Genomic DNA, 25,804 nt, shown 5'->3' on the forward strand with positions numbered 1-25,804 from the left:
TCCGGCAGCTGTTAGAAACCACTGGTGGCTCCTTCTCATATTTTGGCTAAGGAAGTTCAGGCCCAGAGAGGTGTAGGGTCTGCTCAAGGTCACACAGCATGCGGGCCACAGGTTTGGGGCCTGCCCCTCCCCACACTGCATCCAATAAGCTCACCTGCCTGTTACTAACCCTACCCTGGGTGGGGGTCAGCTCCTAACAAGACAGTATTTTTGCACAGACGGCAGTAGGCACAAAATCCACAGACATGCCTGAGACAGGGCTGGGGGGTCCACGGTCCTGATTCCTTCACCCCACACTAGACCCCAAGTGCCATCATGGAGCTTCACCCTTAGGGTGGAAATCAGGAGCAGAAGGGGCCTGTGCCAGCCACAAAGACCCACATGAACCCCGGGCGGCCTGGGCTCCCTGGAGATGACCCGGTGAGGACCCCATGCCACCCTGCGAAGGTCACTGGCTGGAAGTCAGGAGCCTAGTTTCTAGACACAACCGTGCCACTGACTCACAGGGTGGCTGTGCAAGGCGCCTAATGTCTCTAGGACTCAGTTTCCTCATCTACAAAATGAAAGTAATATCTGATTTACCGCCTTGGCGGGGCAGAGACAGTGGATGGGAACGTCGGATGAAACATGACCACCGGCAGCCCATGCCTCACCACAGGAAAGAGCATGACTGCCGGAGTTGACACCCTGGGCCCCTGTTCACTGGCTGTGTGACCTTGGGCAAATGACTTAATGTCTCTGTGCTTCAGTTTCCTCTTCTGTAAATGAGGTTGCTAGGAGGACTGAATCAGTTACTATGTGTAAAACCCTTCAGTGACTGGCACGTTGTAAGTTCTGATAAGGATGTGTTAAATTAAAAATCCAAATACGAAAAACTCTGTCTTTTTGTCTCCTCGGTGAAAAGAGGAATCCAAGGGCACAGGGGGTGACAGCCAGGCTGCCTTATTTATATAACTTACTGACGTAGAGCCCACTCCAAAGAGATTCTACAGCTGCTGGTTATGCATTAGTCAGGCACGAAAATTAGGGGGGGGAAAAAGCTGTCAAATGCCTAATAAAAAACTTAAGTCAACTACTATTTACTGTCAAATAAAAACAATAATAATAATAATAATAATAATAATAATAATAATAATAATTGAGGCTGAATGCTGGTTAGGTTCTCTGCTTGGGAGCCCAGTGCCTTTTTCTCTCACTCTCTTCCTTTACTTTCCTTCTCCCTTCCTGCCCTACTGCTGGAAGCAGGGATCCACCTATATAAATCACAGATAATAAGGTCCAAGACCTAAAAAGGGGAGAAAAAAATGACCCTTTAGCTGACCGGTATTTCATGTCTCCTTAATTCAATACAACTTCCAACTACGACTCAGTGCTACAGTCACGTTGCGTAGCTGCTGACACTCTTTGCCATGGTTTGGACAGTTTACCAAGGTACCTGCCATCTCCTGCCTCCCTGGGAGGCCATCAGGACAGGGACCACTCACCCCCGTTTACAGGTGAGGAAACCAGGACTCCGTGAGGGGAAATGGCTTGCCTCAAGCCGCAGGGCTGGGCAGCCTGGTGTGGCCAAAGGTCACCTGTTCCTATTCAAGATAAATGGGGTCTGGACTCAGCCCCACCAGCAACCAGTTACACAGGCTCAGACAAGTCTTGTAATAGGCAAGAATGGGGAGTCAGCAAAGAGATCCTTCCAGCTCAGGCCAGGAGGCCAGAACCCCCATGCACCCCACTGGCGGCTCTATTATTAACAGTTAAGAATCCACAGGGACCTACTATATGCATACCTTGTCTAAACCAAACCTTATAACAAGCCTGAATGGTAAGAAAGATTATCTCCGTTGCACAGCAGAGATTTGGAGAAGTGAACATTTGGCTGTAGGTCACACAAGTCACTGGCAAACCCCAAATTCCAGCCCTGGTCCATCTGAATTCACATTTTATTGCTTGCTTTTCTGCCACCTTCACCAGGAAGTACGGGCAACTGTATGAGGATGCCTGGGACTGTGCATCAAGGTTTCTGGGGGACTGAGGCCTCCTGGCAGTATCTCCAAGTGTCATATCTGGGACAGTCTTCAAAGACCTCCTTGAATGGGGTCTAGAGATAGTGCCTGCCACCAATGGCTCCATCAGCCAGGCAGAATTAGAATACCTCTTCTCCCTAAAGGCCTCCACACCCTGTGCTATCTGAGGAAGCCAGGCAGACCTGAATCTGATTCCACTTTGCTGTGTGACCTTGGGAAAGTCCCTTAACCTCTCTGAGCCCCAGCTCAAAGTGGGATTAAAAATATCTATATTTCAGAGTGGGGCTAATGGTATCTGTTTCAAGACTGACAGCTATTTCAAGGTGAGATAACCCAAGAAAAACACCTGGCACGGTGTGGGTGACCAAGTTGGCCCCCTCTTCCCCACCACCCACAGGCACTGCCCAAGCTCTGAGGTCAGCCCTGCAATGCCCAGCACCCCAGCCGGAGCCCAGGGCCATGTCTAGAACACTCCATGACTCCTTGGAACTAGCAATTAGCTGTCACGATTTAATAATAAAAAAAGATAATCCATGCCACAGCACACATGGATTTAAATAATCTTAAGTTGAAGGGAAAATAACAACTCTAAATATATCAAATGCAAGTTTTTTAAGACAACCTGCAAGTGGGGTTTATCTCCAGTTTCCAGCACAAGCAAGTTATTTAGTTTCTCCCACTGGCCAAGCTACTATTCTTTTTTTCACACTTATTTATTTTTTACAGTCTGAAACAAACGTTCTCAGAGCAGCATGTAAATCCTCCAGCTGAGCAGAAGCCCTTTTCTGCAACGCATTTTGTCACTGGGACCCCACCCCAAACCAAAGCCCTGGTCTGTGCCCTGCTGCTACGTGAACCCCATCCCTTACCCACAGACGCACCCCCGGCCCTTCCCGGGTTCCCAATAAAGACATACAGAGCGGGTGGAGCCGTCACACCAAGGACCTGCCCGCCACCTCCAGCCCAGGGGAACCTGCCACCTCCTGTCATCCACTGCCTGTCTCCTGCATTTCTCCAGAAATCTGACATTTGGGGTTTCGGAGGAGGAGCCCCCCAAAAAGGCAAAAGGCAAACCTGTTTCTGACAGCTGTAGCTCGCTCCTTCCGTGATAGCTTCTTTTGGTTACGGAAGGGGTGATAACACGCAAAAATGAAATACCTGTGATCGGGGGCTATAAAATAGGAATTCTAAGGAGGAATCTGGAGAGAATGGCTGAGAGAGATATCCAAAGTAAGTTTTCAAGATTCCGATTTAGAAAAGCAAGCACCTCATGCCACCAGGCAGGGTCCACGCTCTTTTAAAAGATTTCTAGATGCTTCCACTTCTCAGTGGTCTACCCAAGGCCAGACCCTGTGCTAGGTGGGCGTTTAACACCCTCACCTCATTGAATTCTGAGCCTGAAGCCAAAAAAGTAAGTGCAGACAAGGAAACTGAGGCCCAGAAAAGTCAAGTGACCTGCCTGGGTGGGCGCATAAATCCCACCCTGGCCGACTGGCTGCAGAGCCTGTGCTCCTTCAACCCCCCGGACCCCACCCCCAGGGCGACCCGCCCTCAGAGCTGTCACCATATGACAGTAATGTGACTGAAGACAGGGGAAGGAGGGGTGACACACCAGACGGGACACGTGAGAGTCGTCCTGAGGTTGTTTCTGATGATGGCATCCTCAGAACCCCGTGGAAATTTCTCCCCGATCCCAGGGAGACCTACAGTCACTCACACCAGGAAATGACGGAGCCAGGGAGAGAGGAGAGCATCCATAGGGAAGGGGGAGGGGGCTCATATTTGTAGTACGTGCACCGTGCACCAGGCACGTGTCATTTAAACGTCATGAGTATCGTTAGGTAGGTTCCCAGGGGAGGAAGCTGCAGGTCAGAAGGTCAAGTCACAATGTGAGGGGCCGGCAAGCAGCAAGCTGGGGTGCAGACGTGGGCTCTCCAGTGCAGGCCGCAAACTCAGACACCCCTATACCCCCCTTCTCCTCGCCCCTTCCCAGGATGCCCATCCCAAATAACAGCTCAGAGACTCATGCTCTTCGCAAAGCCTGGACCCCACTCATCTCCCCTCCCAGGCTTTACTATTCCTGCTCCCCTTGATGGATGGGTCCCCCAGCTCCATCAGAACCCTCCACAGAGGCAGGAGAATGCAGCATGAAGGGATCTTGAGAAACGTAAAGAACTCCTATACAGGCAGACATGTATCAGATGCCTGCCCCTGAGTCAGATCTCCAGCCAAAGCCCTTACCTCTGACTAATGCCAGCCCTCTGTCTGCAGATGTGCCTTGGACACAAGCTCCAGGGACCTCCTCCACCCACAGCTCATGGTCAAGGAGCAGCGCCCCGGACCTCGACCGCACACATCAAGGGCAGGGCCGCTCGCACTCCGGCCGTGTCCCCCAAGCAGGACAGAGCGGCAGCCCAGATGGCCATCCTCCCACATGCTCCCACCCCCTGGATGTTCTTTCAGGTGGGGATGTCCTGGGCGGGGGAACGGCAGTAGGTGCTCAGTTGTTGGTTGAATGAATGAATGAATGAATGAATGAATATCCTCCAGGAGACAAGGCTTCAGAAACGTCCTCCTTCTACTCACCTACTTCTCTATCATTAAAAAAAATAAAAAAGGAAGAGTTAACTATTTCTTTTATACCTGACTCCAGGATACCATCTCAAAGAAAGGGTCCAACCCTGGTGTAATGATCTACGGAATTCCAACACACTTCTCACCCTGGGGATGCCCTTAACGGTGGAAGGGATCCCACATATTTACAGGCCAGCCCTGCCCATCCATCTCTGGAGCCCTGCCTCCAGAAGCACCTGGCAGGAGGAGAGTTGGGACCTACCTGTCTGAAAAGCGGGACCCTCACAACCACCTGGGCACCTCGCCTCAGACAGCCAAGCCAGAGGTGGAGTCCCAAGAATCAGCACCCCCAACCCCGACCAGCTACCGACCGGGGCCAGCTCTGGGGACAACAGCGGAGCATGGACCGGCCGGAGCATCTCCCTGCCATGGCCGGGGCGCAGGAACAGGAGAGGCCTGGGCGAGGCCAGCGGTGCCAGCGGCTGGGGCAGCAGCTGTGTGGATTTCCGGAAGCCCGGGTGGAGAAGCAACTGTGATTCCTAGTTCCCCTCTTAAAATATAAAGACTCAATTATCTCTGAGCAGCTTGCTTTACACATGAATTGACACATTTATTTTACAATAAATAACTGAAAGTTATCTGTGTTTCCTTTACTGTTAATCTACACAGAGAAATAATAAACAGGGCTTGTCTACAAAAATGCAGTCCTCAGAATTCAATTAAGCTAAAATAATTAATGCTCCCACCATATTAAATGACTATACATTTGAGCCACTGAAGTTTTACTCTTTAATCTTTCCTTTTTATTAAAAAAAAGAAAAGAAAAGAAAAGTTGGTGCCAAAGTAGGGAGGGGGAAAAAGCAAGAAGGGAAACTGGGCTGTTCAAATGGAATGGTCGTCTTCAGCTGACACAGCATGGAGACTGTCTTGTGCTTTCGATTAAAAGAACATTTTAGATGCTTTGAACAAACATATCTCTTTAGACTTCTAAGGGATTATTTTACATATTTCTTCAAGAATGAAGAAATCCATTCGTCCTGTTGCTGAACAGAAAGGGCCAAGAATATCTTTCGTCACACATAGAATAAAAATACTGTAGGCCACTGCAGTATTACAACCCAAAAAAGGGGGGGGATGGCGGGGGACGGGGGGACAGGGGGATGAGGACAAAGCTGCCTTGAAGATTAACTTTGCCTTTTATGAAATCATACTTAGCCACTTTCTTAAACAAACCTACCCACAATGATCTGCAGCCTCTCATTGGAAAATACCTTCAATGTGAAATGAGGACTCGGATGGGTTCTGGAGAGAGCAGGAAGAAAGTCCTCCCATTGAAACATGAATAGGGGACCGTCTCATCGGCAGAAGCCACCCTGAAAGGTCTGTGTGCACTGATGCCAGGTGTTTATACCACTGGTGAAAACTATCCCTCTAGCGTCAGACAAAGAAAAGAAAAACACAGACAAAAGGGGCCCAACACCTTTGTGGATCACGGCTCTGGCCCTAAGGAAGGAAGGATCACTCAGATCTACATGGTGCTCTGAGAAAGCAGGGTTTACAGGACTTTGGCCTGAACACGTCAGACACTTTTCTCAATGCCCTTGGCAACTTCAGAGTGTGGGAGACTTCGTGTTAGGACACCCACACGAAGGCCAGCCGCACAGGCCAGTCTGGTCAGACGGGGTCTCCCCAGGGCCCAGCCGGTGCCTGCAGGAATGTGCACACCACCTTCACAGTCTCTTCACAGGAGAGAGAGTCCATTAATCCCACTGTACAGATGGGCAAAGGGAGGCCCAAGGTCACAGAGCTGCCAGGTGGCTGCCACAGAGCAGCTGGGCTTGCTGCATCAGCCTAACTGCCTGCTGGGTGATGGGGGGTTCCTGGCCATGCCCACCCATCTCACCCGTGGGAGCAGAGTGCCCCACTTCCATCAGGCTCACCCCGCAAGGACCACCCAGAGCCTCAGTCCGTCCAGTCCGTTTTGGACCAAGACACGGTGGAGCTGGATACGCAAACTTCCCAGCCAGGCACCTGCTTGTGCGCTGCCACACCAGAAGGGACCCCCGGAGAAAAGTTCCACTAGCAAAGCATGTGTGGAGCCTGTGCTCCTTTAACCCACACGCCAGGCCTGCCAGGACTGTCCCTCCTGATGACACGTAGAGACACTGAGGCTCGGACCCTAAAGGTAGTCCAGAGTCTATCGGCAGGGTCTAAACCCTCACCTGCATGAACTCTGATAGCGTCTTGCTGCAGGACAGACTGCTGTTTCTAGTAAACACAGGCCAGCCAGGGCCCTGAGCTCAGAAGTACGAACCGGAAGCAAACACTCTGGGCTGCACAGAGCACAGGCTCCCTGGAAGAGGCTCTGGTGCGCCGTGACCTTGACCTGGAGAGGCCTTGATGCATAAGCCGACCTGCCAGAGGACGCAAGCCTCTACACCTGTTCTTCAGGTGCTAAAAGCCAGCTGTCCAGGTGACCGGCCAAGTGGGCATGCCAGAAGGTACGGCCAACCTCCCCCAAGGGGCACACGCTCCAGCAAGTTCTCACAGGCCCCTCCCCAGACCTACGCCTAGGACCAGGCAACATCAGAAGGGGCCTCTTTTGACAGATGGGAAACTGAAGCCAGAGAGCATTGGAGAAATGAAGGCCCCACCCACATGCAACATCTCATTAAGCCTCACAACCACCCCGACGAGATGGGTCTCATTCACTCCACTGCACAGATGTGGAAACTGACTTGTCCAAGTTGTGAAGAACGAATTCCACCCAAGACTATCTGGTTCCAAAGCCAGAGACTAAGCCAAGAACGCCTGCAAAGGGAGGGCCAGCTAGCCTTCCGAATGTCCATCCTGTCCTCCTGGCCACCTACAGATCAGGCCCCACAATGGAGCCTATTGCCAAAAGCACAGCAACCATCATCAACCCACTGGGCTTCTCCGAGCTCCAGGCCCATCTCCTCCTGAGGGTCACTGGACGGTGGCCCCTCGGCAAGGGCGAGCCCACCTGTGGCCCCATCCTAGTAGCCCCCGGGCCCTCCCAGAACCAGCACCCTCAGACAGAGGGCGAGCCCCCCACAGAGCGAGGGGTGAGGGCAGGCCTGGGACCCGAGAGGTGGCTTTGGCAGCGGCCAGACGAGTGCAACGTTCCGTACCTGCAATGTTCTCCTGCTTGGGGCAGATGCCTTTCGTGGGTGAGAGCAGGTGGTCATCTTCGTCGGGGGTGACCTGGATCCCGATCTCCACCGGCTCGGACACTTTCCTGAGCTCAGAGCGTGAGGAGGGCGGCGGGCTGCCCTTGTCCAGGCCTTTGTCATAGCAGCCACCCAGGCTGCCGCCACACTGCTTCTTCTTGTGCTCTATAAAAACCAGGATGTCCCCCAGGGGGAAGTTCATCTGACACTGTCCACAGGTGAGCAGGTCAGGGTCGGGGCCCCCCACCATCAGCCCCAGGCTGCTGGGCTCCTCTATCTCCAGACCCTCATCTTCCTCGAGGATGGTGGCCTCCACATGCTCAGGCTCTGCTGGAGAGAGAAAGGAGAAGGGAGGGGGGGGGCAGAGAAGACAAGATGGGCTTAGGCAATCACAGGCACCCATCGCACATTCCAACCCTTCCCCACCAAGAGGCAGGCCCCTCCGTTGCAGGATGCTAGACGTCACCACGTCCTCCCCACAACTCCTGGAGGCAGGGGGTTCACCATCCTGCGTGCAACAGATGGGCAAACTGAGGCTCCCGGAGCAGCGCTGCAGCTCCCAGAGGTTGTTGCTTAAGTGGTACTGAGCTTACTGCTTTCTAGTTTATCTCCTGCCAATTTCCGCCCCCCCCCCCAACTCAGCATAGGGACACACACATGACCACCCGCACATCCACACACATCTTGGTTTCACCAGAGACTGGGCCGTCTAGAGAGGTGTCTCTCAAACTTTGCAACATCTAAGAATCACCTTAGAGCTTTGAAAACCCCCAACACCCAGGCTGCACCCCAGACCAATTACACTGAGAGCCAAACGTCAGGCTGTCTTTTTTTTTTTTTTTTTTTTTGTAAGATTCCCAGGTGATTCCGATGGGCGGCCAAGGCTGAGAACCGTGAGCCAGAGCTGTCTCTCCCTGCTTAGGCTCAAGCTGCCTCCTCCCTTCCCTCCCACCTTTCATTCACGTTCTCCCCATTCATAAGAGTCCTGCTTGCATTCCTCTACCTGAGACCTGGCTGCACACCAGACAAGAAAACAGAAACCCAGACGGGCGTCCCAGGGCCAGTCCTTACGAGAGAAAGGAACCCACGGGCTCAGAAAGCAACAAGTGAGCGTTGGTTCAAAAAGAAATATTGAAAGAAAAAAAAAAAATGCAGGGAAGAGACGCTGGGAGTTGGCTGGCTGAAAGCGGGAGCCGGCTTTCCTGCCAACACTCTGCTCCTGGTCAGGCTTCCATTGCTTTGTAGATTTCCCGACACTCACCAACTCCCCACTGTCCTTTTTTGTTTGTTGGTTTTATTGTCACTCCCAGAAAAAAGAAAAGAAAAAAAATAATAATTCTTCAGACTACAAAAGCATTTCTTGGCAGATGACAAACCACACTTTCAACGGGCTGTACATTTTCATATTTCTTTAGCAGCCGATATATCTCCTTTCATTCTTTTTTGTAGGGGGCACGGGACCCAAATATCTTGAAGCTAATAAATGCCTCAAAAAGCAGCAACCCCCTCAGGGAAAACTGGGCGACACGGCAGCCGAAACTGTCATAAATAAGGGAAGTGGACAGTGAGGTTCCATCCTTCCTCGGGGCCTGAGCAAATTCGGGGTGGAATTTTTCTAGAACAAATGTCAGTCGTCATGTAGATAGCACAAGCGGCAGGGTCTTCAGAGAAGCAAGAGGGCGGCCAGAGGTCTGAAACCCGAGGAGGCAGGTACATTTTCTGTTGTACGGTATTTAGGAAAGGATAATGAAAACCACAGAAGAACAGAGGGAAGAAATGGAATGGGGGAAAACACATTCCGTGGCAGTGAAGTTATTGACGGGCCAGAGCCAAAGAACAGACAATTTAAGGAAAAAATTCTGTGGCATCTTCCATCCTACATATAAATCACTGTTCTGTATTTTCTGAACACAAGCTCCTTCAGGGCCTGTGAGAGTCCATGTGTAAGACCGAATAGACGGCACATGTAACATGTATGAACTAGGCATGCACGGGTCAGTGCACAGGTATTGCTGAGAAGGGAAGTGACAATTTGAGACCCCGCCTGTGCTTATAGAAAAGCAGACAGAACCCTCGCTGAATTACACGTAGAAACGCACTGGAAATGTGACCGCACAAAAACACCCCGCAGATGAGGAAATCCGAAATCTCTCGTCTGCATACCTCTCACAAAAAGAACCTATAAGGTAAGAGAAACAGTGTGCACAAAGGCAGCCCCAGAAACCATTAATTACACTTTAAAAAGAAATCGGAGTTTATTTTAAAAAGAGTTGGAAGACAATGCTACATAATTAATTTACCAATTTATTTTAAGAACAGACGCTTTGCTATGGTTAAAATGTAATCACAACCCTCATGCCGAACAGTGGTTCTAGAGGGGACTGGGTTCCAGGTTCCTGTGAACGGTTTGCCAGAATGTAAAAGGTAATTATTCGGTGCCTCTTTTCTCTTTAATGATCTAACATTGAGCAATACTGTTTATATTGAAAAGCTCGCACCTTTAATTACCAATTACATATACATAATTTCAGAGCCAAAGGAGAGGGCTGTGAAAACAGTTCTTTAGAAATATAAGGATGTATTGTAGGCCATTTCTAGAAAAGGAACTCTAATAAATGGGGGGAGGATGTCAAAATATTGTTTTGTTAAAAAGAGAGAGAGAGAGACACAAAGGAAATGTGCTAAAATGCAAAAAAAAAAAAAAAAAAGGACAAAATGAAATTGAGAATTCAAATGAAACAGGGGTGAGTTCTGTGGAGGTACCCGGGCCCTCCTGAGCAGGCCTGGCAGCCGGCTGCATCCATAAGGGCATTTGATAAAAATCAACAAAGACAACAGCTCATCCATCCAAATCCCAACTGGATCATCCTTTCTGAGGATGGGGAGGTGTTTTCTGCCGTCTAATTTCATCTTTGGTTTCCTTGTTTTGGTTTTGCTTGGTTTTGCTTTTCATTAACTTTTTCAGCCGAGTCCGTCCATCCGTACTCCCGGTGGGAGTTTTGGGAAGAAGCATGAATATTTCCTCTCTGTTGGGAGGTTTTAAGCTACATAATTTCAAATTTCTTTTCTCTTTTAAAAGAAACACAGACTAATTTAAAAATGAGCAAAGGTCACCTGTTCACAAGTATCCCTCCCTCGCCCCTCCATCTTTTGCTAAGGACTCTGTACCAGTACTTTTTCCTTTTTCTCCCTTTTTTTTTTTTGTTTTGTTGTTTTGGTAACATCTGGTATTCTTTCCTTTATTTGGCGGCCTCTGCCTTTTCACTTTCCTCACGCAGCAAGCCCTTGTGAGCCCCAGTAATTGAGTTTGAAAATATCCGAAGCCGTTCACTGGGCTGCAGGTCTAATTTCTCCCTCCAGCCAACCAGCCTGAGCAGCCAGGCGCTGCTGGCGTCCCATCCCGCAGACGGCTCTGAGCTCGGGTCTCCAGACCCCGGGTCCAGCTCACTGCCTCCTCCAAGGGCGTGCAGGAGAAAAAGAAACACACAAAAAAATCCCCTTCCCCCCCGCCCCACTTGCAGTGCTGAAAGTAAAACTCCTTAGGATGACAGGGGTTTTCACCCAACTCCAAGAATGGGGTTCCCTCTGCCCAGCCCCTGGCACGTGGAGCTCTGAGCTTTGACTCTGCAGGAGGCACTTCTCAGGAAGGCAGCGACGTCACCCCGAACCCCAAAACTGTCAAATTTCTAGGCCAGAGCAGGTGGACCAAGACAGCTTGCTGAATCTCATGTTCAAGGCCTTCGGAGACACCCCCAAAGGGCTGTGGTTTCACTTCCGCTGGCAGGCGGATACCAAGCTGGGCGTGTGGGGTGCATGTGTGTGCGTGTGTGTGTCTGTGTGTGTGTCCCTTCTTAGAACCCCGTCGCTCACAGAAGAAATAAAAGGAGAAAGAACCACTTGCCCAAGCTCAGAGGAGGGCAAAGTGAGACGGGCCTGGCCCCCACCCCAGAACCTTCCTTCCTCTGACCTGTGGGCACCTTGATGGAGCCCACACAGCCTCAGAGAACCCGGCCTCTGCTGGGACAGGCACCCAGCGACGAGAAAGCACCAGGAAAGTGAAAAGCCACATACAAACGAAACAGCCTTTCAAATTCCCAGACCCTACAAACCAGTCCCCTCAGGCTGCCCTGTCCGGCAAACTTCTTCAAAAAAAGAAGGCAAAGATGAGGTCTTTTCCCCTGAGAGGATTTCTGCTTTCACACAAAGTTCCCCGAGTGTCAGGCAGCCCTGGAAAATACTGCTGCCCTCACTAGTACGAGCTGAATAAAGTAGAGGGATCGCTAAACTGTTTGACTCATTAGGAGGAAAACTGAATGAATGCAGCAGATGACCTGTTTAAACGTCAGGTATCAGATTGGGGTGGGTTCTGAAATGTGACGTCTGAAAGCACATGGACAAACGTGTACTTACACACACACACTCACACATTCGTTGTAATTTTCCTTTACAACAAAACCACATTTAATTCACAAGGCGAGGCCTCCTCCCAGCTGATAAATGCATTCAGAAGCAATGAAATCAGGGTTCGCAGATAATAATGGACGTTGTTGTTAAGTGGACGGGAAAGCACTTGGTCCTAAGACTCGCTTCCCCAGGCTTGGCTGGGAAGGAATTTGGGCAGAAGACAGATGGAAAGACATCATTAACACCGGCCCGGCCAAGCAGCCCACAGGCCCCCGGCAGCTGCAGAGGCTTAGCGGGCCTTACCTGGTCAGTGACTGCCCTACACACACGCTGGGCTCCAAGGGCCCCGCCCCCCCACCCCCCGGGTCTGCCCTAACAACTGCCCCTGCACCTGCCCCTCGGGGAATTCCAGCCAAGGGGCGGGCCTCCTGCTGTCCCCAGAGCACAGCGTGTGTGCCCTGCTGCACACACAACGCACAGGCCCGTGTCCCCTTACCCCCGCACTGATTCAAATCCAAATCGCTCTCCTTAGTGGCTAAGCCACAGACCAGAAGAAACCTACATAGGATTATCGATTCAGTGATGGGGGGGTGGGGGGTGGATAGGGAAAGGATGTGGGGAGGAGGGGTGCCAGGCTCTCAAAATCTTGTGCCACCAACGTCACAGCCGCCATCCTATTTGCACGAGTGTTTACAAGAAATGTTGAGCATCCATCCGCCCGCCGGAGCCCTGCCTCCGACTGGAGACGTTACACCTGCTTCCTACGAAGACGGAGCCTTTGCCAGCCAGCCCGTGCTCACCAGTAATCTGCAAAAGGATCTTTTCACTCTCCTCCCCGCGAACATTCAGGGAGGGGCTGAGACCCCAGGCGACACCTAAGCGCCACTAAAACGCGAACTCGACGGAGCACAACACTTTCTGAGCTTCCATCAATGTTTAATTTATTGGCTCCAAGAGAAAATAACAACCGTGTGTGGCGGGGGGAGGGGTGGATGGGAGAGAGAAAGAATCAATTCTTGGTGGAGAAAATAATCTATGACTAGATGACGCTTAAAGGCTCGACAAGACATTTATGAAGTTCTCCGCACAGAGGGAATCGCGCAGTGCCCGGCAGAGGAGTCGCAGATAAGCGGGGAGCCTCAGCCGAGCCAGGCACGTGTTCCGAGGACGTTTCTCGAGGCGCCACGAAGGGTCAGGACGCAGCCGGGTCCCTGCCCCCATCTGCCCACCAAACTCCCGCCTCCAAGCAAGGACCCGGGAAGGGTGCAGCCAGGCTGGTCGGAGACAGGCTCCACAGAGAGATGACCTCTCTCTTCCCGGACCACCTGCCCTCCAGGGAGAAGGGCTGAGGACTCCAGCCTGTTCCAGGTGTCACCCAGACCCCGAGCCTCCTTGAGACCCTCAAAGGCCACCTCCCCAGCACCCTCAAATCAGCTGCAGGGACGGGCACACACCAGGGCCGGCCACCACCCCACAAGGCCCCGTCTGCTCCATGCCAGACACAGCACACGCCTCAAAATGAAATGCTCAAGATTTCTGACATCTGGGCAGAGAGAAGGGTGCCAGGGCACAACCTTATCTGTGACGTGGATTTCCCTTCCCATGAAAATGACCCAGGGTCTGGCTGACTGGGCCCATCATGGGGAAGGCTGGGGCTTGGCCTGCATTTCAGGAAGGCGGGGATTCCTGATCTGAGGAGAGGTGTGGGGTGCAGGAAGAACCCAGCCGGTAGACTCCAGGTGGGGAGTTTTGAGGGTGTGAGGGGCACCCCCACATACATACACACATTGTCCTCCATGCCCCCTGCCTGGTTTCAGAGTACTTTAGCGTGTTAAAATCAGCTCGCTGCAACACACCCTAACTTGCTCCATGGACTCAGTCCAACCTCTCCCGCCTCCCCCACTGCATCCACCTCTCCAGATCCCGCAAAACTGAGCTCCGGAGGCCGGGTCTCACACATTCAAAAGCTGGAAAAAGAGCCCATTAAGGAAAGCAGCATTCAGGTGTATTCACAGAGCCCGTCCACTACTAAAAGGTTACTAAGAAAAAAGTCAAGTCCGTGATACCAAAGAATGGAGTGACCTATGATTTGAGAAATAAAATAGTTCTTTAAAGAAAAGGAAAAAAAAGGAAAGGTACAGAAATACTTCTAAACACATTCAGAAGATTCCATAAAATTGCAAACGCCTTAAATCTTCAGAGACACGACAGAGCTCATAACGATGCGATATAAAAGCATTCCTGGGGGCCCAACGAAGAGATTTGTTTTATTTAACGCTGTGCTTTTTCAAAGGTGCTAAACAGAAGAAAAGAAGGACCATCCATACAGGACACTGAACTACAAGCCCTTAACTGGAGGAGATTCTCTGAGGCTGACAGCAAAATAGCAAGAGTGGAAGCTGCTTTCAGCCTCTCATTTCCAAGGTAGAAATTTAAACATGATCCTCCACCCCTTTTTTAATTCTTAGCAGGGCATCCATTTCTGAGGTACACGTTCATCACAGTAACATTGGCATTCAACTTTCTTGAGTCATTTTCGTGTGTTGTTTTAGCACAGAAGTTGTTAGAACATTCTCAAGTGTATTTGCATTTCAGCAGTTCAATTGAAGGGGGTCATTAAAAAGTTGTGTAAAACAGAGGATTTTTTTTTTTTTTTTTTTTTTTTTTTACTTTGAAGTTACCTAATTTTGTGTGGTCTGGGATTTCATTATAGTACCAGAGTTCAGGCTGGCTGATTCAACACCCAAGCAGATTATCAGCTGCCTCGGAAAAACAAATAAAGAATGAATTTCTTGAATTTCAGCAACTACACAAAAGACTTGCATATGTCAAAATGCCGGATGAGAGTCCCCGTGAATGTAGCACCATTAATCAAAGCGCGATCTGGTGTCACTTTTGCCAGTAAAAACGATGCTGTTCCCCTCACCCCGCTCGCAGGCTCGTGCAGAAGACACACGAAGTGTGTCCCTCTGCTTTTCATGTGTCTCCAAATAGCCTGCTCTCGGCACTTTTTATACACGCCTGGGGAAAACTACTGCTCCAGGGAGGCGGTCAACAAATGGCTTTTCTTGGGGAGGGGACGACAGCTCGGGGTAGATCTCACTGAGGTTTGGCTCTCTGGGAAGGAAGGAAGTTTTGGGGGATGGGGAGCAGGGGGTGGGGAACAGGACACGCAGGCCCCCAGGCCCAATCGTGTGAGTAAATAGAGCTGGAAAGTGACAAAGCCATGCTCAGAGCAGCCGGGTGACACAGACATTCATCCCTGGTCTTCTGATGTGCCCTCTCCCCATGAAAAAAATACGCCCGTGGGCCCACAGCTAACACCACCTGCAGATGCTTGGCCGGCATCAACAACTTGACCGTGGGCATGGTCCCCAAGGAGCGTTTACTGTCCCTTGTCCTCCCAGATGTGACAACAGCATTAAACTTAGTCCAAAGTCCCTGGAGAGTTTCAGCTAAAGGTAAGACCTAACTGGACAGCCAGAAGGTCCTTCCTTAAGCCATAGGAGATGCAGGAGATAGTCCCCAAAGGTCAAGGACCCCATCTTTACCCTCCCCCATAGAATATTTTTCTTCACACATTGTGGTATCTGTAGTCTGTGTTTAGTTACAGCTTGTGAAACTCCCCCAAGTTCCAAGGCAAAGGATTGGGGATTTCTGAAATGAATTTTTTTAACGGTTTTCTGCAGGCCAGAGGCAACTGCCCCGGCCCAAGGCTTCGAGGTGACAGTGACGCCTCATCTCTGAGTTGTCAAATGAGCTCGCTGACACAATATGCTTACAGTAGGCGCGATTCAAACATTAAATGAAGTAGAGAAATCATCAGATAAATTGCTGGCCCTCTGCACTGGAGAGTGAAGGCTCTTGCTCTGGCTGATGACAGCGCTAGGCTTTTGTCTGACCTAATTTATTTCTCTTTCAGGTTAGAATAAAGCACTCCTTTCCTGTCGCCATGTAACCTCTTCTGCCCATATACTGAACGCAAGCAGAAGACTCTCGGTTAACTGTGCTGTCTGCAGATTTCTTTCTTTTTTTTTTTTTTTTTTTGCGGTACGCGGGCCTCTCACTGTTGTGGCCTCTCCCGTTGCGGAGCACAGGCTCCGAACGCGCAGGCTCAGCAGCCATGGCTCACGGGCCCAGCCGCTCCGCGGCATGTGGGATCTTCCCGGACCGGGGCACGAACCCGTGTCCCCTGCATCGGCAGGCGGACCCTCAACCACTGCGCCACCAGGGAAGCCCTCTGCAGATTTCTTGAACTTGGAGAAGAAGATATTATAGATCCACAAATTCCGTGATCAAAAGCACACATATTCCCCAGCACGAAATTACACGGTTAGGGGAGAAATCATCTCATTAAAAGCCATCCATTAAGGGCACCGTTTGGGGTGAAAGGTATTAGCAACGCTGGGTCTAGCAAGCACATACTCCTTCCAGACAAAGTTTTACACATTATTTGAGTTGGCATTTTATCTCTTTGAGGAATGGTGCTATTTCACTTAGTACAGTGGGAACATTACCTAATAAATGGAATTGAGAATCCAAGTGTTATAAAATCTGAGCTGAAAAGATTTCCACTCATCAAGCTGTTTTAGACGCATGACTCCCCAGAGCAGTGGCAGATCCCCAGGTCTGTGACATACAACACAGGAATGGACAAAGCGAGGTTCACTCTTCCCAGACCCCCTCACTCCATCAGGCATGCCTCAACGACCTAATGCAATTCAGAAAGTCAAGACCACAGACTAACCGGAGGAAACACGCCCGTTCAAAGCTAACAATTGTAACTGTTTTTAAAAAAAAAAAAAATTAAAGAAAATTGCCCCCATCTGCCGAGTGAGGGCTTGTAAATCAATGCCGATGGCTTGAAAATAGATTTCTCAAACTTATATTCTCATTTTATCCTGCTCGACTCTCTGCAGGAAAATCAATATTACAACTTCACACTTAGGACATTTTGCAGCAACGTAAACTGCTTTCGCGGCTGATGGAAGCCGGGTCCCGGCCCCTCGCAGCGACGGCTCCACGCATGACACGGGCACCGAGCTCCCCCTAGCTGCCAAGAGGCGCCAGACGCTGCTGGGCGTTGCAGCCTTGCCATCAACTAAAAGCCAATTCAACTGAAAGTTTATTTTGGAAAGTATTTTATCACAACAAGCAACAGAGAATGCAAAGCGATCGGAGAAAGGAGATGAAAAGGAAAAGGAGAAGGCGGGTGCAAGCCGTGTTCTAAGCCCAAAGACAGTGCCAAGAGCTCGATTCTGATAAGGCGCTAGAAACCGGTGCCCTGTACAGTGGGAAACTGATCGATTGCTTTGCCTGCTTCCATCTCACCTGAGACAGATGCTAATTACTGTCCGGTGCACCCAAAATTGGCCTTCCCTTTGGTCAAGAAGACCGATCTGGCCCTGCACAGTGGTCAGCAAGGCATCACACCCCACCATCTGACTCAGCCTCCCTCCATGTTCCTAAGGCCGCCTTCACCAAAGCAACGGCTGCATTCACTCCAGCACTTGAGAAATGACTCCTTTTCTGTTACGAAATATTTTGAAGGCCAGACAAAAATCGCCAAGGCCAAGGCAGAGACAGAGAGCCACCTCCCACCCTCAAAAAAAAAGGAAATATGCCCCCGTACATAATTTTCAGGGAGGGAAAGACTACCCTGTAAAAATATTACGGGTTGTTAAAATATGCTCATGGCTATTTTTTCTCTCAGGTGTGAATTACAAATGAATAAAATCCGCCTGGCATAACACCTTGGATGAACACATTTCTATTCTCCCTTAGAATCGGAGCAGCTGACATATCACACTTCTAATGATATGGGGTTCCCTTCTGTGCAGAAGGGAGACAAACTTCACTCCCCCCACCAACTACCAAAAAAAAAAGAGGGACCCAGGGCTTATGATATTTATCAGAGGCCCAATTTTGAAAGATATGTGGACACCTGGAGATATACTCTACCCTGGGGAGTTAAGATAATTGTAAGCACAGCGGCCTTCAAAACACACAGCCACAGCAAAACCTAATTTGAGAGGCAACCATGGAATTAACACAGCCTAACTTCCGTGTCAAATCTTGGGTCTCTAGTTGTCCTGCAAAATCGTGAATTCATACGGAAAATTACTAATCTTCCAAGGAAACCTGTTGGTGGGTTGTTGAAAAAAATCACCTTCGCTGGGGCTGTGTAATCTACCCTGGCCTTCTTATTTCCTTCGGGAAGCCTCAGAGCTCCTGCACGGCCTGGGGTTCATCTGCCTCCCCACTCTCCCGGCCTGGCACAGTGGGCTCACGGCCCTTCCCTCTGCCTGGCCAGTCACTGCTCCTCATCCTACCCTGTCCACTACTGTCACTGTGTTGTTTTGTGTTTGTTTTTATTAAAAGCTGTGTCTGTCCTCCGGTTTTAAAAGCCATATCCATCTGGGTCAAACATTTTGAAACAAACCAGAAGCCCAAGTCTTCATCCCCAGCTGTCTCCCACTCTCTCTTTTCTACCTCACTCCTCTTCTCACTGGCCCTGTCTGTAAATTTAACTAGCTCATTATGGAGCCCTTCTCCCACTTGCCAACCCCCCTGCAAGATGATCGATGCTGTTTGTGGGCTCTTCTGTTTCTCAAACCATCAGTTATACTAAGTTGCATCATCTCTAAAGAACCTGAGGCCGGCGGGCTGCCACCCAACTGAAGATGCACCACGTTTTATTAGACTGTTTCTTTCACATTTGAAATCTAAACTGTGGACACCGGATCGGGTCTCTGACAGCACCCATTTTGCTGGCCAGGGCTCCAGAGCACCCGAGACCCACAACTCCTGCATCATTGTGGAAAGGCACACTTGTACAGGCCCTACAGCTTAAACTGCATCCAATTCTTGCCTTTCCCCTGCCTGCACTCCCACCTCCCGGGTGACATAGGACAGACAGAAAAGCCAGCTGCTTTTGGATAATAAATAGCCTTGTCTGAAAACTGGTTGGACCACTCTCCCTGCTTAAACCCCTGCATATGCCCTGGGCTCCGTGCGCTCCAGGAAGGCAGGTGGGATATCCTCTCCTTCTCCCCACCTCCCCTTCCCTGCCACTGCTCCAGTGTCAGCCGGCTTTACCCAGCACTGCTCTGAGCAAGACTGAAACAGCCGTGAAACAAATGAAAGATGGAAGGATGTTGCACTAGGCACCCCTCGCCCCCCATGCCCAGCTGCCGCCAGTCCTCCTGGCCAGGGCTTGCTCCTGAGGTCCCAGGAACACCAGAGAGGAGAGAGCAAAAGCAAAGCGAACCTACCTGCTTCTTTCCCCCTTTACACACAACTGCAAACACTCCTGGCTCCTTCGCTGCTGCCAGCTTGGCAATGCACCCCAGACAACTCCCCCTTCCCGGACTCCCCCCCCCACAACGTCCCCCTCCTCAAAAACAACCCTTGCAATTATACAGAGGCTCTGTGGGGCAAATTGCCTCCTGGAGAAATTAGGCGTCTGCAAGTACAGACATTCTAACAGCCACTCCACCATCTAAACGGGGGAGGGGGGTAGAATAAGCGATTGCTAAAGGACTGGTAAAGGACGATATGTCAGCTGGCGATGAGGACCTTGATCAAACCAGGTTCAAATATGGTTGCAAAACATTTTGTATTAAATGCAACCAGCGAGTCTTCTTTGATGTTACAATGATGAAAGATAGAAGTCCTCTTCCCTCCCTCCAGAAAGGTATCCCTCTCCCAAAGCAAGCGCACTTTAATATCTATTCCCTCCCCCCCAAAATAATAATAAATCCACAAATTCTTACTAATGTATCTGCTGTAACAAAGGAGAGATGGCAACAGCAAATGCTCCGAGCAGATGGCGCCTATGCTGGGTTTTCAGGGGAGGGGAGAACCCCTTTATATATTTATTTATTTATTTAAATTTTTTTTTAAATATAACATAAATATTCGGCTCTCGGCCGCCCCGCAGCCGGTCCTCGGCGGCGGCTGGGCGCGCAGCCCTCTCCAGCTCCGCGCCGGCAGCCCGGCCCCAGCCTGACGAGGTGCTCCAAGGATTGCAGGAACACAACCTGCCCGCTGTTTCGATGGCACCCAGAGGACGTTTTATTTCTATTGCAGTTTCAAAAAAAAAAAAAAAAAGCAAAGGCGACCCAGGCACCGCGAGAGAAAGGACCTCGGGGAAAGGTTCGCGCGCCGCGGAGCAGCGGCCCCGCGGGCTGCGGCGGGCGGGGAGCGCTGCGAGCCGACCTTCCGGGTGCAAGCGTGCAGGCAGCCGGGCGAGCTCCCCTGCAAACCCCGTACCTGGCCCGCTCCCGCACGCTTTTTCCCTTTGCTAAATAAACCCGACTGGGGCGCTGGAAGCTGCTGCGTCTCTGCCCCGCTGCCTGAGTTTGCCCGCCCCGCCACTTGCTTGAAATCCACACGATTTCAGCCGGTGGATTTCCACTGCGACCTGCCTTGTTTATTTAGATAGGGGAGATGAAAGATCCGAGATAGGAAGATGGGTGAGAGATTGATAGATCTCTTTCCTTTTTTTCTTTTTTTCTTCCCCCCCCCCCCCACTATTTTACAAGCACATCCCACTCCTAGCTAACAACGCTTTTTTTTCCCCCCGTGGCGGGGATTTTTCACCAGCCCCCGATGCCCCCACCTTTTTTTGGAGTGGGGGAAAGAAGACAAGATCATCCCAGGAGACAGACGGAGGTGGGGAAATGGGGGTTGGGGTGCAGGAGCCCGGCAAACAGCCACGCAGCTGGATTCTTTTGCAAATAGCAAGAGGAGGGGAGAGAAAGGCGGCTGCGGAATCCTAGGACCGGCGTGGCCGGCGCCCTGCTCGGCCGGGTGCAGCGCCTGGGGGACTCGGAGCCGGCGGCCGCCCCTCGCCCCGCATCTCCCCCAGGCCCGAGCGCACCCCGCTCTCCTCCGCCCGCGCCGTCAGCGCGGACCCACGCGCTAGCCAACTTTTCCCCACTTCCCGGCTCCCCCCTCCCCCTCCGCTCCCCCAGCCCCCTCCCCCTCCTCTCCAAACCCCGCCACCAGCGCCGCCGCCGCCACACACGCCGCTCGGAGGGGCGAGCGTCCAGCCTGGATCCGCGCGCACACACACACCTCCTCCAGCCCGCGCGCCCCCTCCCCGGCCCGGAGCCCGCTCCGCAGGCCCCCGAGCCCGAGGCGCGTCCGAGTGCGCAGAGCCCGGACTCTCCGGGCTGCAAAGAAACTTTCCCAAGGCCCCCCGCCCCCTACCATGCTCTGGGCCGACGCCGCTGCCTCTGCGAGCCCGCGGGCCTCCCCGGCGCCCGGCCCGGCTGCGCCTGGCTCGGTGTCCCCAGCCCCGGGCGCCCGGAGCCCCATCCTCCGGCCCCTCGTGCGCACGCCGCAGACACTTACGGGTGATGAGCTCCCTCTGGGACAAGTGCTGCGGGTTGCCCTGTTTGCGGCGGGACATTGCCCCGGCATCTATTCTGGCATCGCCCGGAGAGCTGCACCGATGGGGGGAGCCGGGGGAGGGGTCCGAGCCGCCGCCGCTGCCGCCGCGCCGCGCCGCTGCCGCCGCCGCTGCCGCCGCCGCCGCGCCTCCTCCTCTGCCCGGGTTGGTGTTTTGGTTTTTTTTTTTTCCTTCCCCTCCTGCCCTCTCTTCCCCTTCTTCTTCTTCTTTATTTTGCGCTTTCTTCTATGCTGTTTTTTGTTTTGTTTGCAAAAAAAGAAAACGAGAAGGAAAAAGGAAAACCTCTCGATCTAAAATAGGAGAAAGGCAAAAAAAAAAAAATCTGCTCTTGCTTGCCGCGGACTGGCTGGTTTCTTCAAAAATATATTCTTTTCAAGGAAAAAAAATTGCTTACACTTCTTCAAACTGCTTGGCCTCCTGGACTTGCAAATGTCTTCTTGAACTTAAACCGGATTTTGCACCGGCTCCTGACACTTTCTTTCAGGGTCTGGTAGGTGGAAAGCGCACTTCTACCAGGAGGGGGGAAAAGGAAAAAAAAATGCAAACAAATAAAAAATAGAAGAAAAAGAAAAGAAAAAAGAGCAAAGAAAACTTGGGGACTTGTCTCGTACCCCCTCACCCCGCCCCCTCCAAAAACCCAAAGCAATGTAAAACTGCCCCGGTTCGGTTGTTTCTGGGTTTTCTGCGGGCTGCCTGTTTTTTTCTCGGAGACTGACCCTTCCGAGGCTCTGGGGGGACTCCAGGAGCGGCTCCTTCCCAGTTCACCTGGCAGGCTGGCGCCGGCCGGAGAGGCTGCCGGGTCCCCGCGAGCGCTCCCCAGCGCTCCCCTGGCGCCGCGGGCCCGAGGGGAGCTGGGCCGAGGGGCGGCTCGCCCAGTGCGCCTGGGTCGGTGCGGGCGCGGACTGGGAGCTATAGATTGCAACGTGAAGATGGCGGAGTCCGGGTTCTCTGGGAGCTCTCGGTCTCTCTATGGCTGGGGCTGCCTCTGTACAATGGGATAAAATTCAAGTTCAAGTGCGGACGTGACGTTTAATCTGCACTAGAGACAAAAAGACCCAGAGAGTCGGAGCACTGGGGGCGACTAGCGGTGGCTTTTTAACATTGTACCCTGTAAGAGAACAAGAAAGCACGCACACACACACACACACACACTCGCGCGCGCGCGGACACACACACACTCACACACACATTCACCCGTGCGCACACCCGCGGTCCAGGCCGGCCACACGTGCAGCGTTTTAGTGCGCTCCTCTCCTCCCCGTGCGCTGCCAGCGCAAAACGCCTGGGGGAGGGGGGGGGAGGACGCTGGGCAGGATATTTTTAAATAAAAGAAAATCCTCCATCCCTCCCCCCTCCAGGGAGCTGGACCCCGAGAGAAGGGGGGCGGAGTGCGCTGTGCGTGGAAGTAAGTTGAATCAACGCAAGTCCCCACCCACTCATCCGAAAGCTCTTGGGGGGGGGGGCGTGGGGATGGCTGTGAAAGAGGGTTGGGGTCGACACGGGGACTGGAGGCAGATGGTCAACTGCTTCATCTCCCTAGAAAAGTAGCTTGGTTGTTTTCACTTTTGTTTCATTGAGGGGTCGGGGTTAAACTTCCAAAAAGTGTCTCCATATAAATCCTGATATTCCAAACTCGGCGAGAGCGAAGCGGACAAAATAAAAGATGCTAAGAGGAGAGAATTAAGAGCACATTTGGGGGAGGGGAAACGTGAGACCTTGTCTGAGTCGCATTCCGGAAGGAATGTTCACCCCAATCTGTGCGCTCCCTCCACCTCAGCCCATTAACTCCTTGGGGTGTACACGGACACCCCGGCCCCAACGTCAAGATCTGTGGGAAGCGTGGGGGTGAGGGGCAGGGCTGCTCCACGTGGGAGAGGTTCTCGTACCTGCTGACCCAGAAGTAGGTGCGGCCGGATCTCTGGACCCACTCGTGTGGGTGACCCCCTCAGGTGCCGCAGTTCCCTCCCACCCCCTGACAATTACTGCAGCCTGGAAGTAACGCCCCCCTCCCCCAGGGCTCCTCCGCCCAGGGCAGGACTGGAAATCTCCCGTCAGACTGGGAAGGACACAGCTGCCTTGTCAGCCGTTTGATCTGCAGCCGGCGAGGACAAGAGGAGTTGTGGGCGCCTGTCCGTGGCCCGGGGACAAGGCCAGGCCGCAGTCCGCGTGGACCTCCACCCCCACTCCAACCTCCTCGTCCCTCCCCAGGCCGCAGCCAACTTCATCTATTTCGCGACTTGCCCTCCCGGCTGGGCGTGCCACGCGGCCGGCCCCCTCACCGTTCCCAGGGCATCTCGGGTCTGGGCCGGGAGGCGGCGAGGGCGGGTCCGGGCCTGGCTCCGGACTGGGCTTCGCGGGCGAGCCCAGCTGCACCCACCCCACTCCGCCCCCAGGCCGGGCCCTGGCGGCCTCACCGGAGCGAAAGGCTGGGCCGTGACGCCTCCGGGCGCGCCGCCTCCCTCAGGGCCTTTTCCTCGGGGGAGGATACGGGGGTGGGGGCGTTCTCCCCCAAGGTCCTGGGTCGGGCGACGGCACCGACAACTTAACAGAGCGCAGCGCCCATTAGCGAGGACAGAAGGACCTCCCAGCCCAAGCCACCCCCCACTAAAAAAATAATAACAATAAAATGTGCCCTAGCGTGCAGCTCTGCGGACCGGGCGGCAGGGTCGGCGGACGAGCGGGTGGAGACTGGGCGGAGGGGGCGGCGTGGGGGGCGAAGGGGCGCGGGGGGCGAGCCAGTCCGCACTAGCTACCCACCCGGGGCTGCACGCTGCAGCCCATCACCCACCACCTACACCCCACCTCCACGTGGTCCAAAGTCTGGAAGCACCTCCTCCCATGCAGCCCTACCACGAAAATCTTTCCAGGAAAGTGGCCTAAGTAAGAAAAAATGCCCATATGCACCTTAAATAAACTTCTTAAGAAAGCCATAAACCGGCCATCCCAACCTGCCCACATTCTTAAACTTGGGAGAGCTCTCTTTCTGAGCACTGGTGGTGTGAAGTCCAGAGAGGGATAACGCTTAGGCCAAGGTCACACAGCGCACGGGGGCAGGTCTGGACTCAAATCGCCGCGGCTGGCCTGCCTCCCCGCGCCGCCGGCGCTCCGGCGCCCGAAATCCCAGCACGCGACCCTCACTCTCCCGGGGCCGATTACAAGGATGGGGGACCCGGTCTGTGGCCTGGGGGAATGGGGCAGCCCCCTCCTAGGAAGGAGGCCCCTCCGCGGACTGCGCAGGGTGCCCGGGCGCCCCGGCTGCAGCTGCCTAGTCGCGCGCGCTCAGGCGGCTGGGTCCAGGGAGGGGGCACCCCCGCCCCACCCCCAGCAGGAAGTAGCGGGCAGGGGGCGGCGCGGGCCGCGACTGACCCGGGGAGCACTTCCTCATTGGCCCCACGCTGCCCCGACGGCGGGAAGAGGGACGCGCGGGCGGGCCGGCGCAGGGCTGGACACGCCGCCGCCCGCCGGCGCGCTCCACCTCGCGGCGGCCAGGGAGAGGCTGCCCTACCCCTGCCCAGCCCTGTGCTGGCCCCTTCGCCTTCCTCCCCCTCCTCCTACTTCTCCTCCTCTCGGGAGAGGCGGCCGGGCGCAGGCAGCGAGCGATCCCAGCTGCCGCTCCAGTCTCCTTTTTTTCCCTCTGCCCGTCTGGCACGGGCATCATTAGCGCTGAAAGCTGTTAATGTCTGGTCTCACAGCTCCCCCTTTAGTCTTGCTATGCTCCCTGTCTCGCGTTCCAAGTCGGATCAATAGCTGCCTCTCCGCCGACCTTGACCTCTCCCTCGACCCCGCCCGGCTACGGCAGCTGGCCCACAGTTTCCCCACTCTCTCGATGCCCAGACAACAGGCAGGCGGAGCGAGAGTGCGGTGGCGGAGCTCGGGTCACAGCCCCGTCCCTACCCCCTCCTCAGGACCCCTGGCAGTCAGGGGATCCAAGACCCTTCTGAGAAGGTTACTGCACACACACACGCACACACACACACACACCACTCCCTGACCTAGCAAGCCTTTGTTCAGAGTAAAAGTCACTCCCATCCCCAAAATGGGGGGTGGGGGGCAGGTGCTTAACATATGAAAATATAAATGGGAAAAGTGCAAGTACAAACGTGGTCCTAAAGTAATACCACAATCCTTCCGACTCTTTTCTTCAGAACCTGCTGTAGACCTACTGTGTGCTCCGCCCAGAGCTGGGGCTTTGTGCA

General features: G+C 53.0%; 1 protein-coding gene across 5 annotated transcripts in view; it reads right to left on the reverse strand.

The window, feature by feature from the left end:
- Positions 1–22,598, reverse strand: part of BCL11B (BCL11 transcription factor B) — a 92,649-nt gene extending 70,051 nt beyond the window's left edge. For 2 of the 5 annotated variants that reach the window (XM_082618163.1, XM_082618161.1), the window contains exons 1-2: positions 21,551–22,598; positions 7,748–8,113 (exon numbers count right to left, since the gene is read on the reverse strand). In XM_082618163.1, the coding sequence (XP_082474289.1) occupies positions 7,748–8,113; positions 21,551–21,608 (424 nt within the window). In that variant the 5' untranslated portion in view covers positions 21,609–22,598. Of the gene's footprint in view, positions 1–7,747; positions 8,117–21,550 lie in introns of all 5 variants that reach the window. The other 3 variants (XM_082618162.1, XM_082618160.1, XM_082618164.1) reach the window with 2 other exon arrangements.
- Between the last annotated feature and the right edge of the window lie 3,206 nt (positions 22,599–25,804).

This window comes from Mesoplodon mirus (genome assembly GCF_964341445.2).
Source record: "Mesoplodon mirus genome assembly, chromosome: 4".
Classification (NCBI taxonomy): domain Eukaryota; kingdom Metazoa; phylum Chordata; class Mammalia; order Artiodactyla; family Ziphiidae; genus Mesoplodon; species Mesoplodon mirus.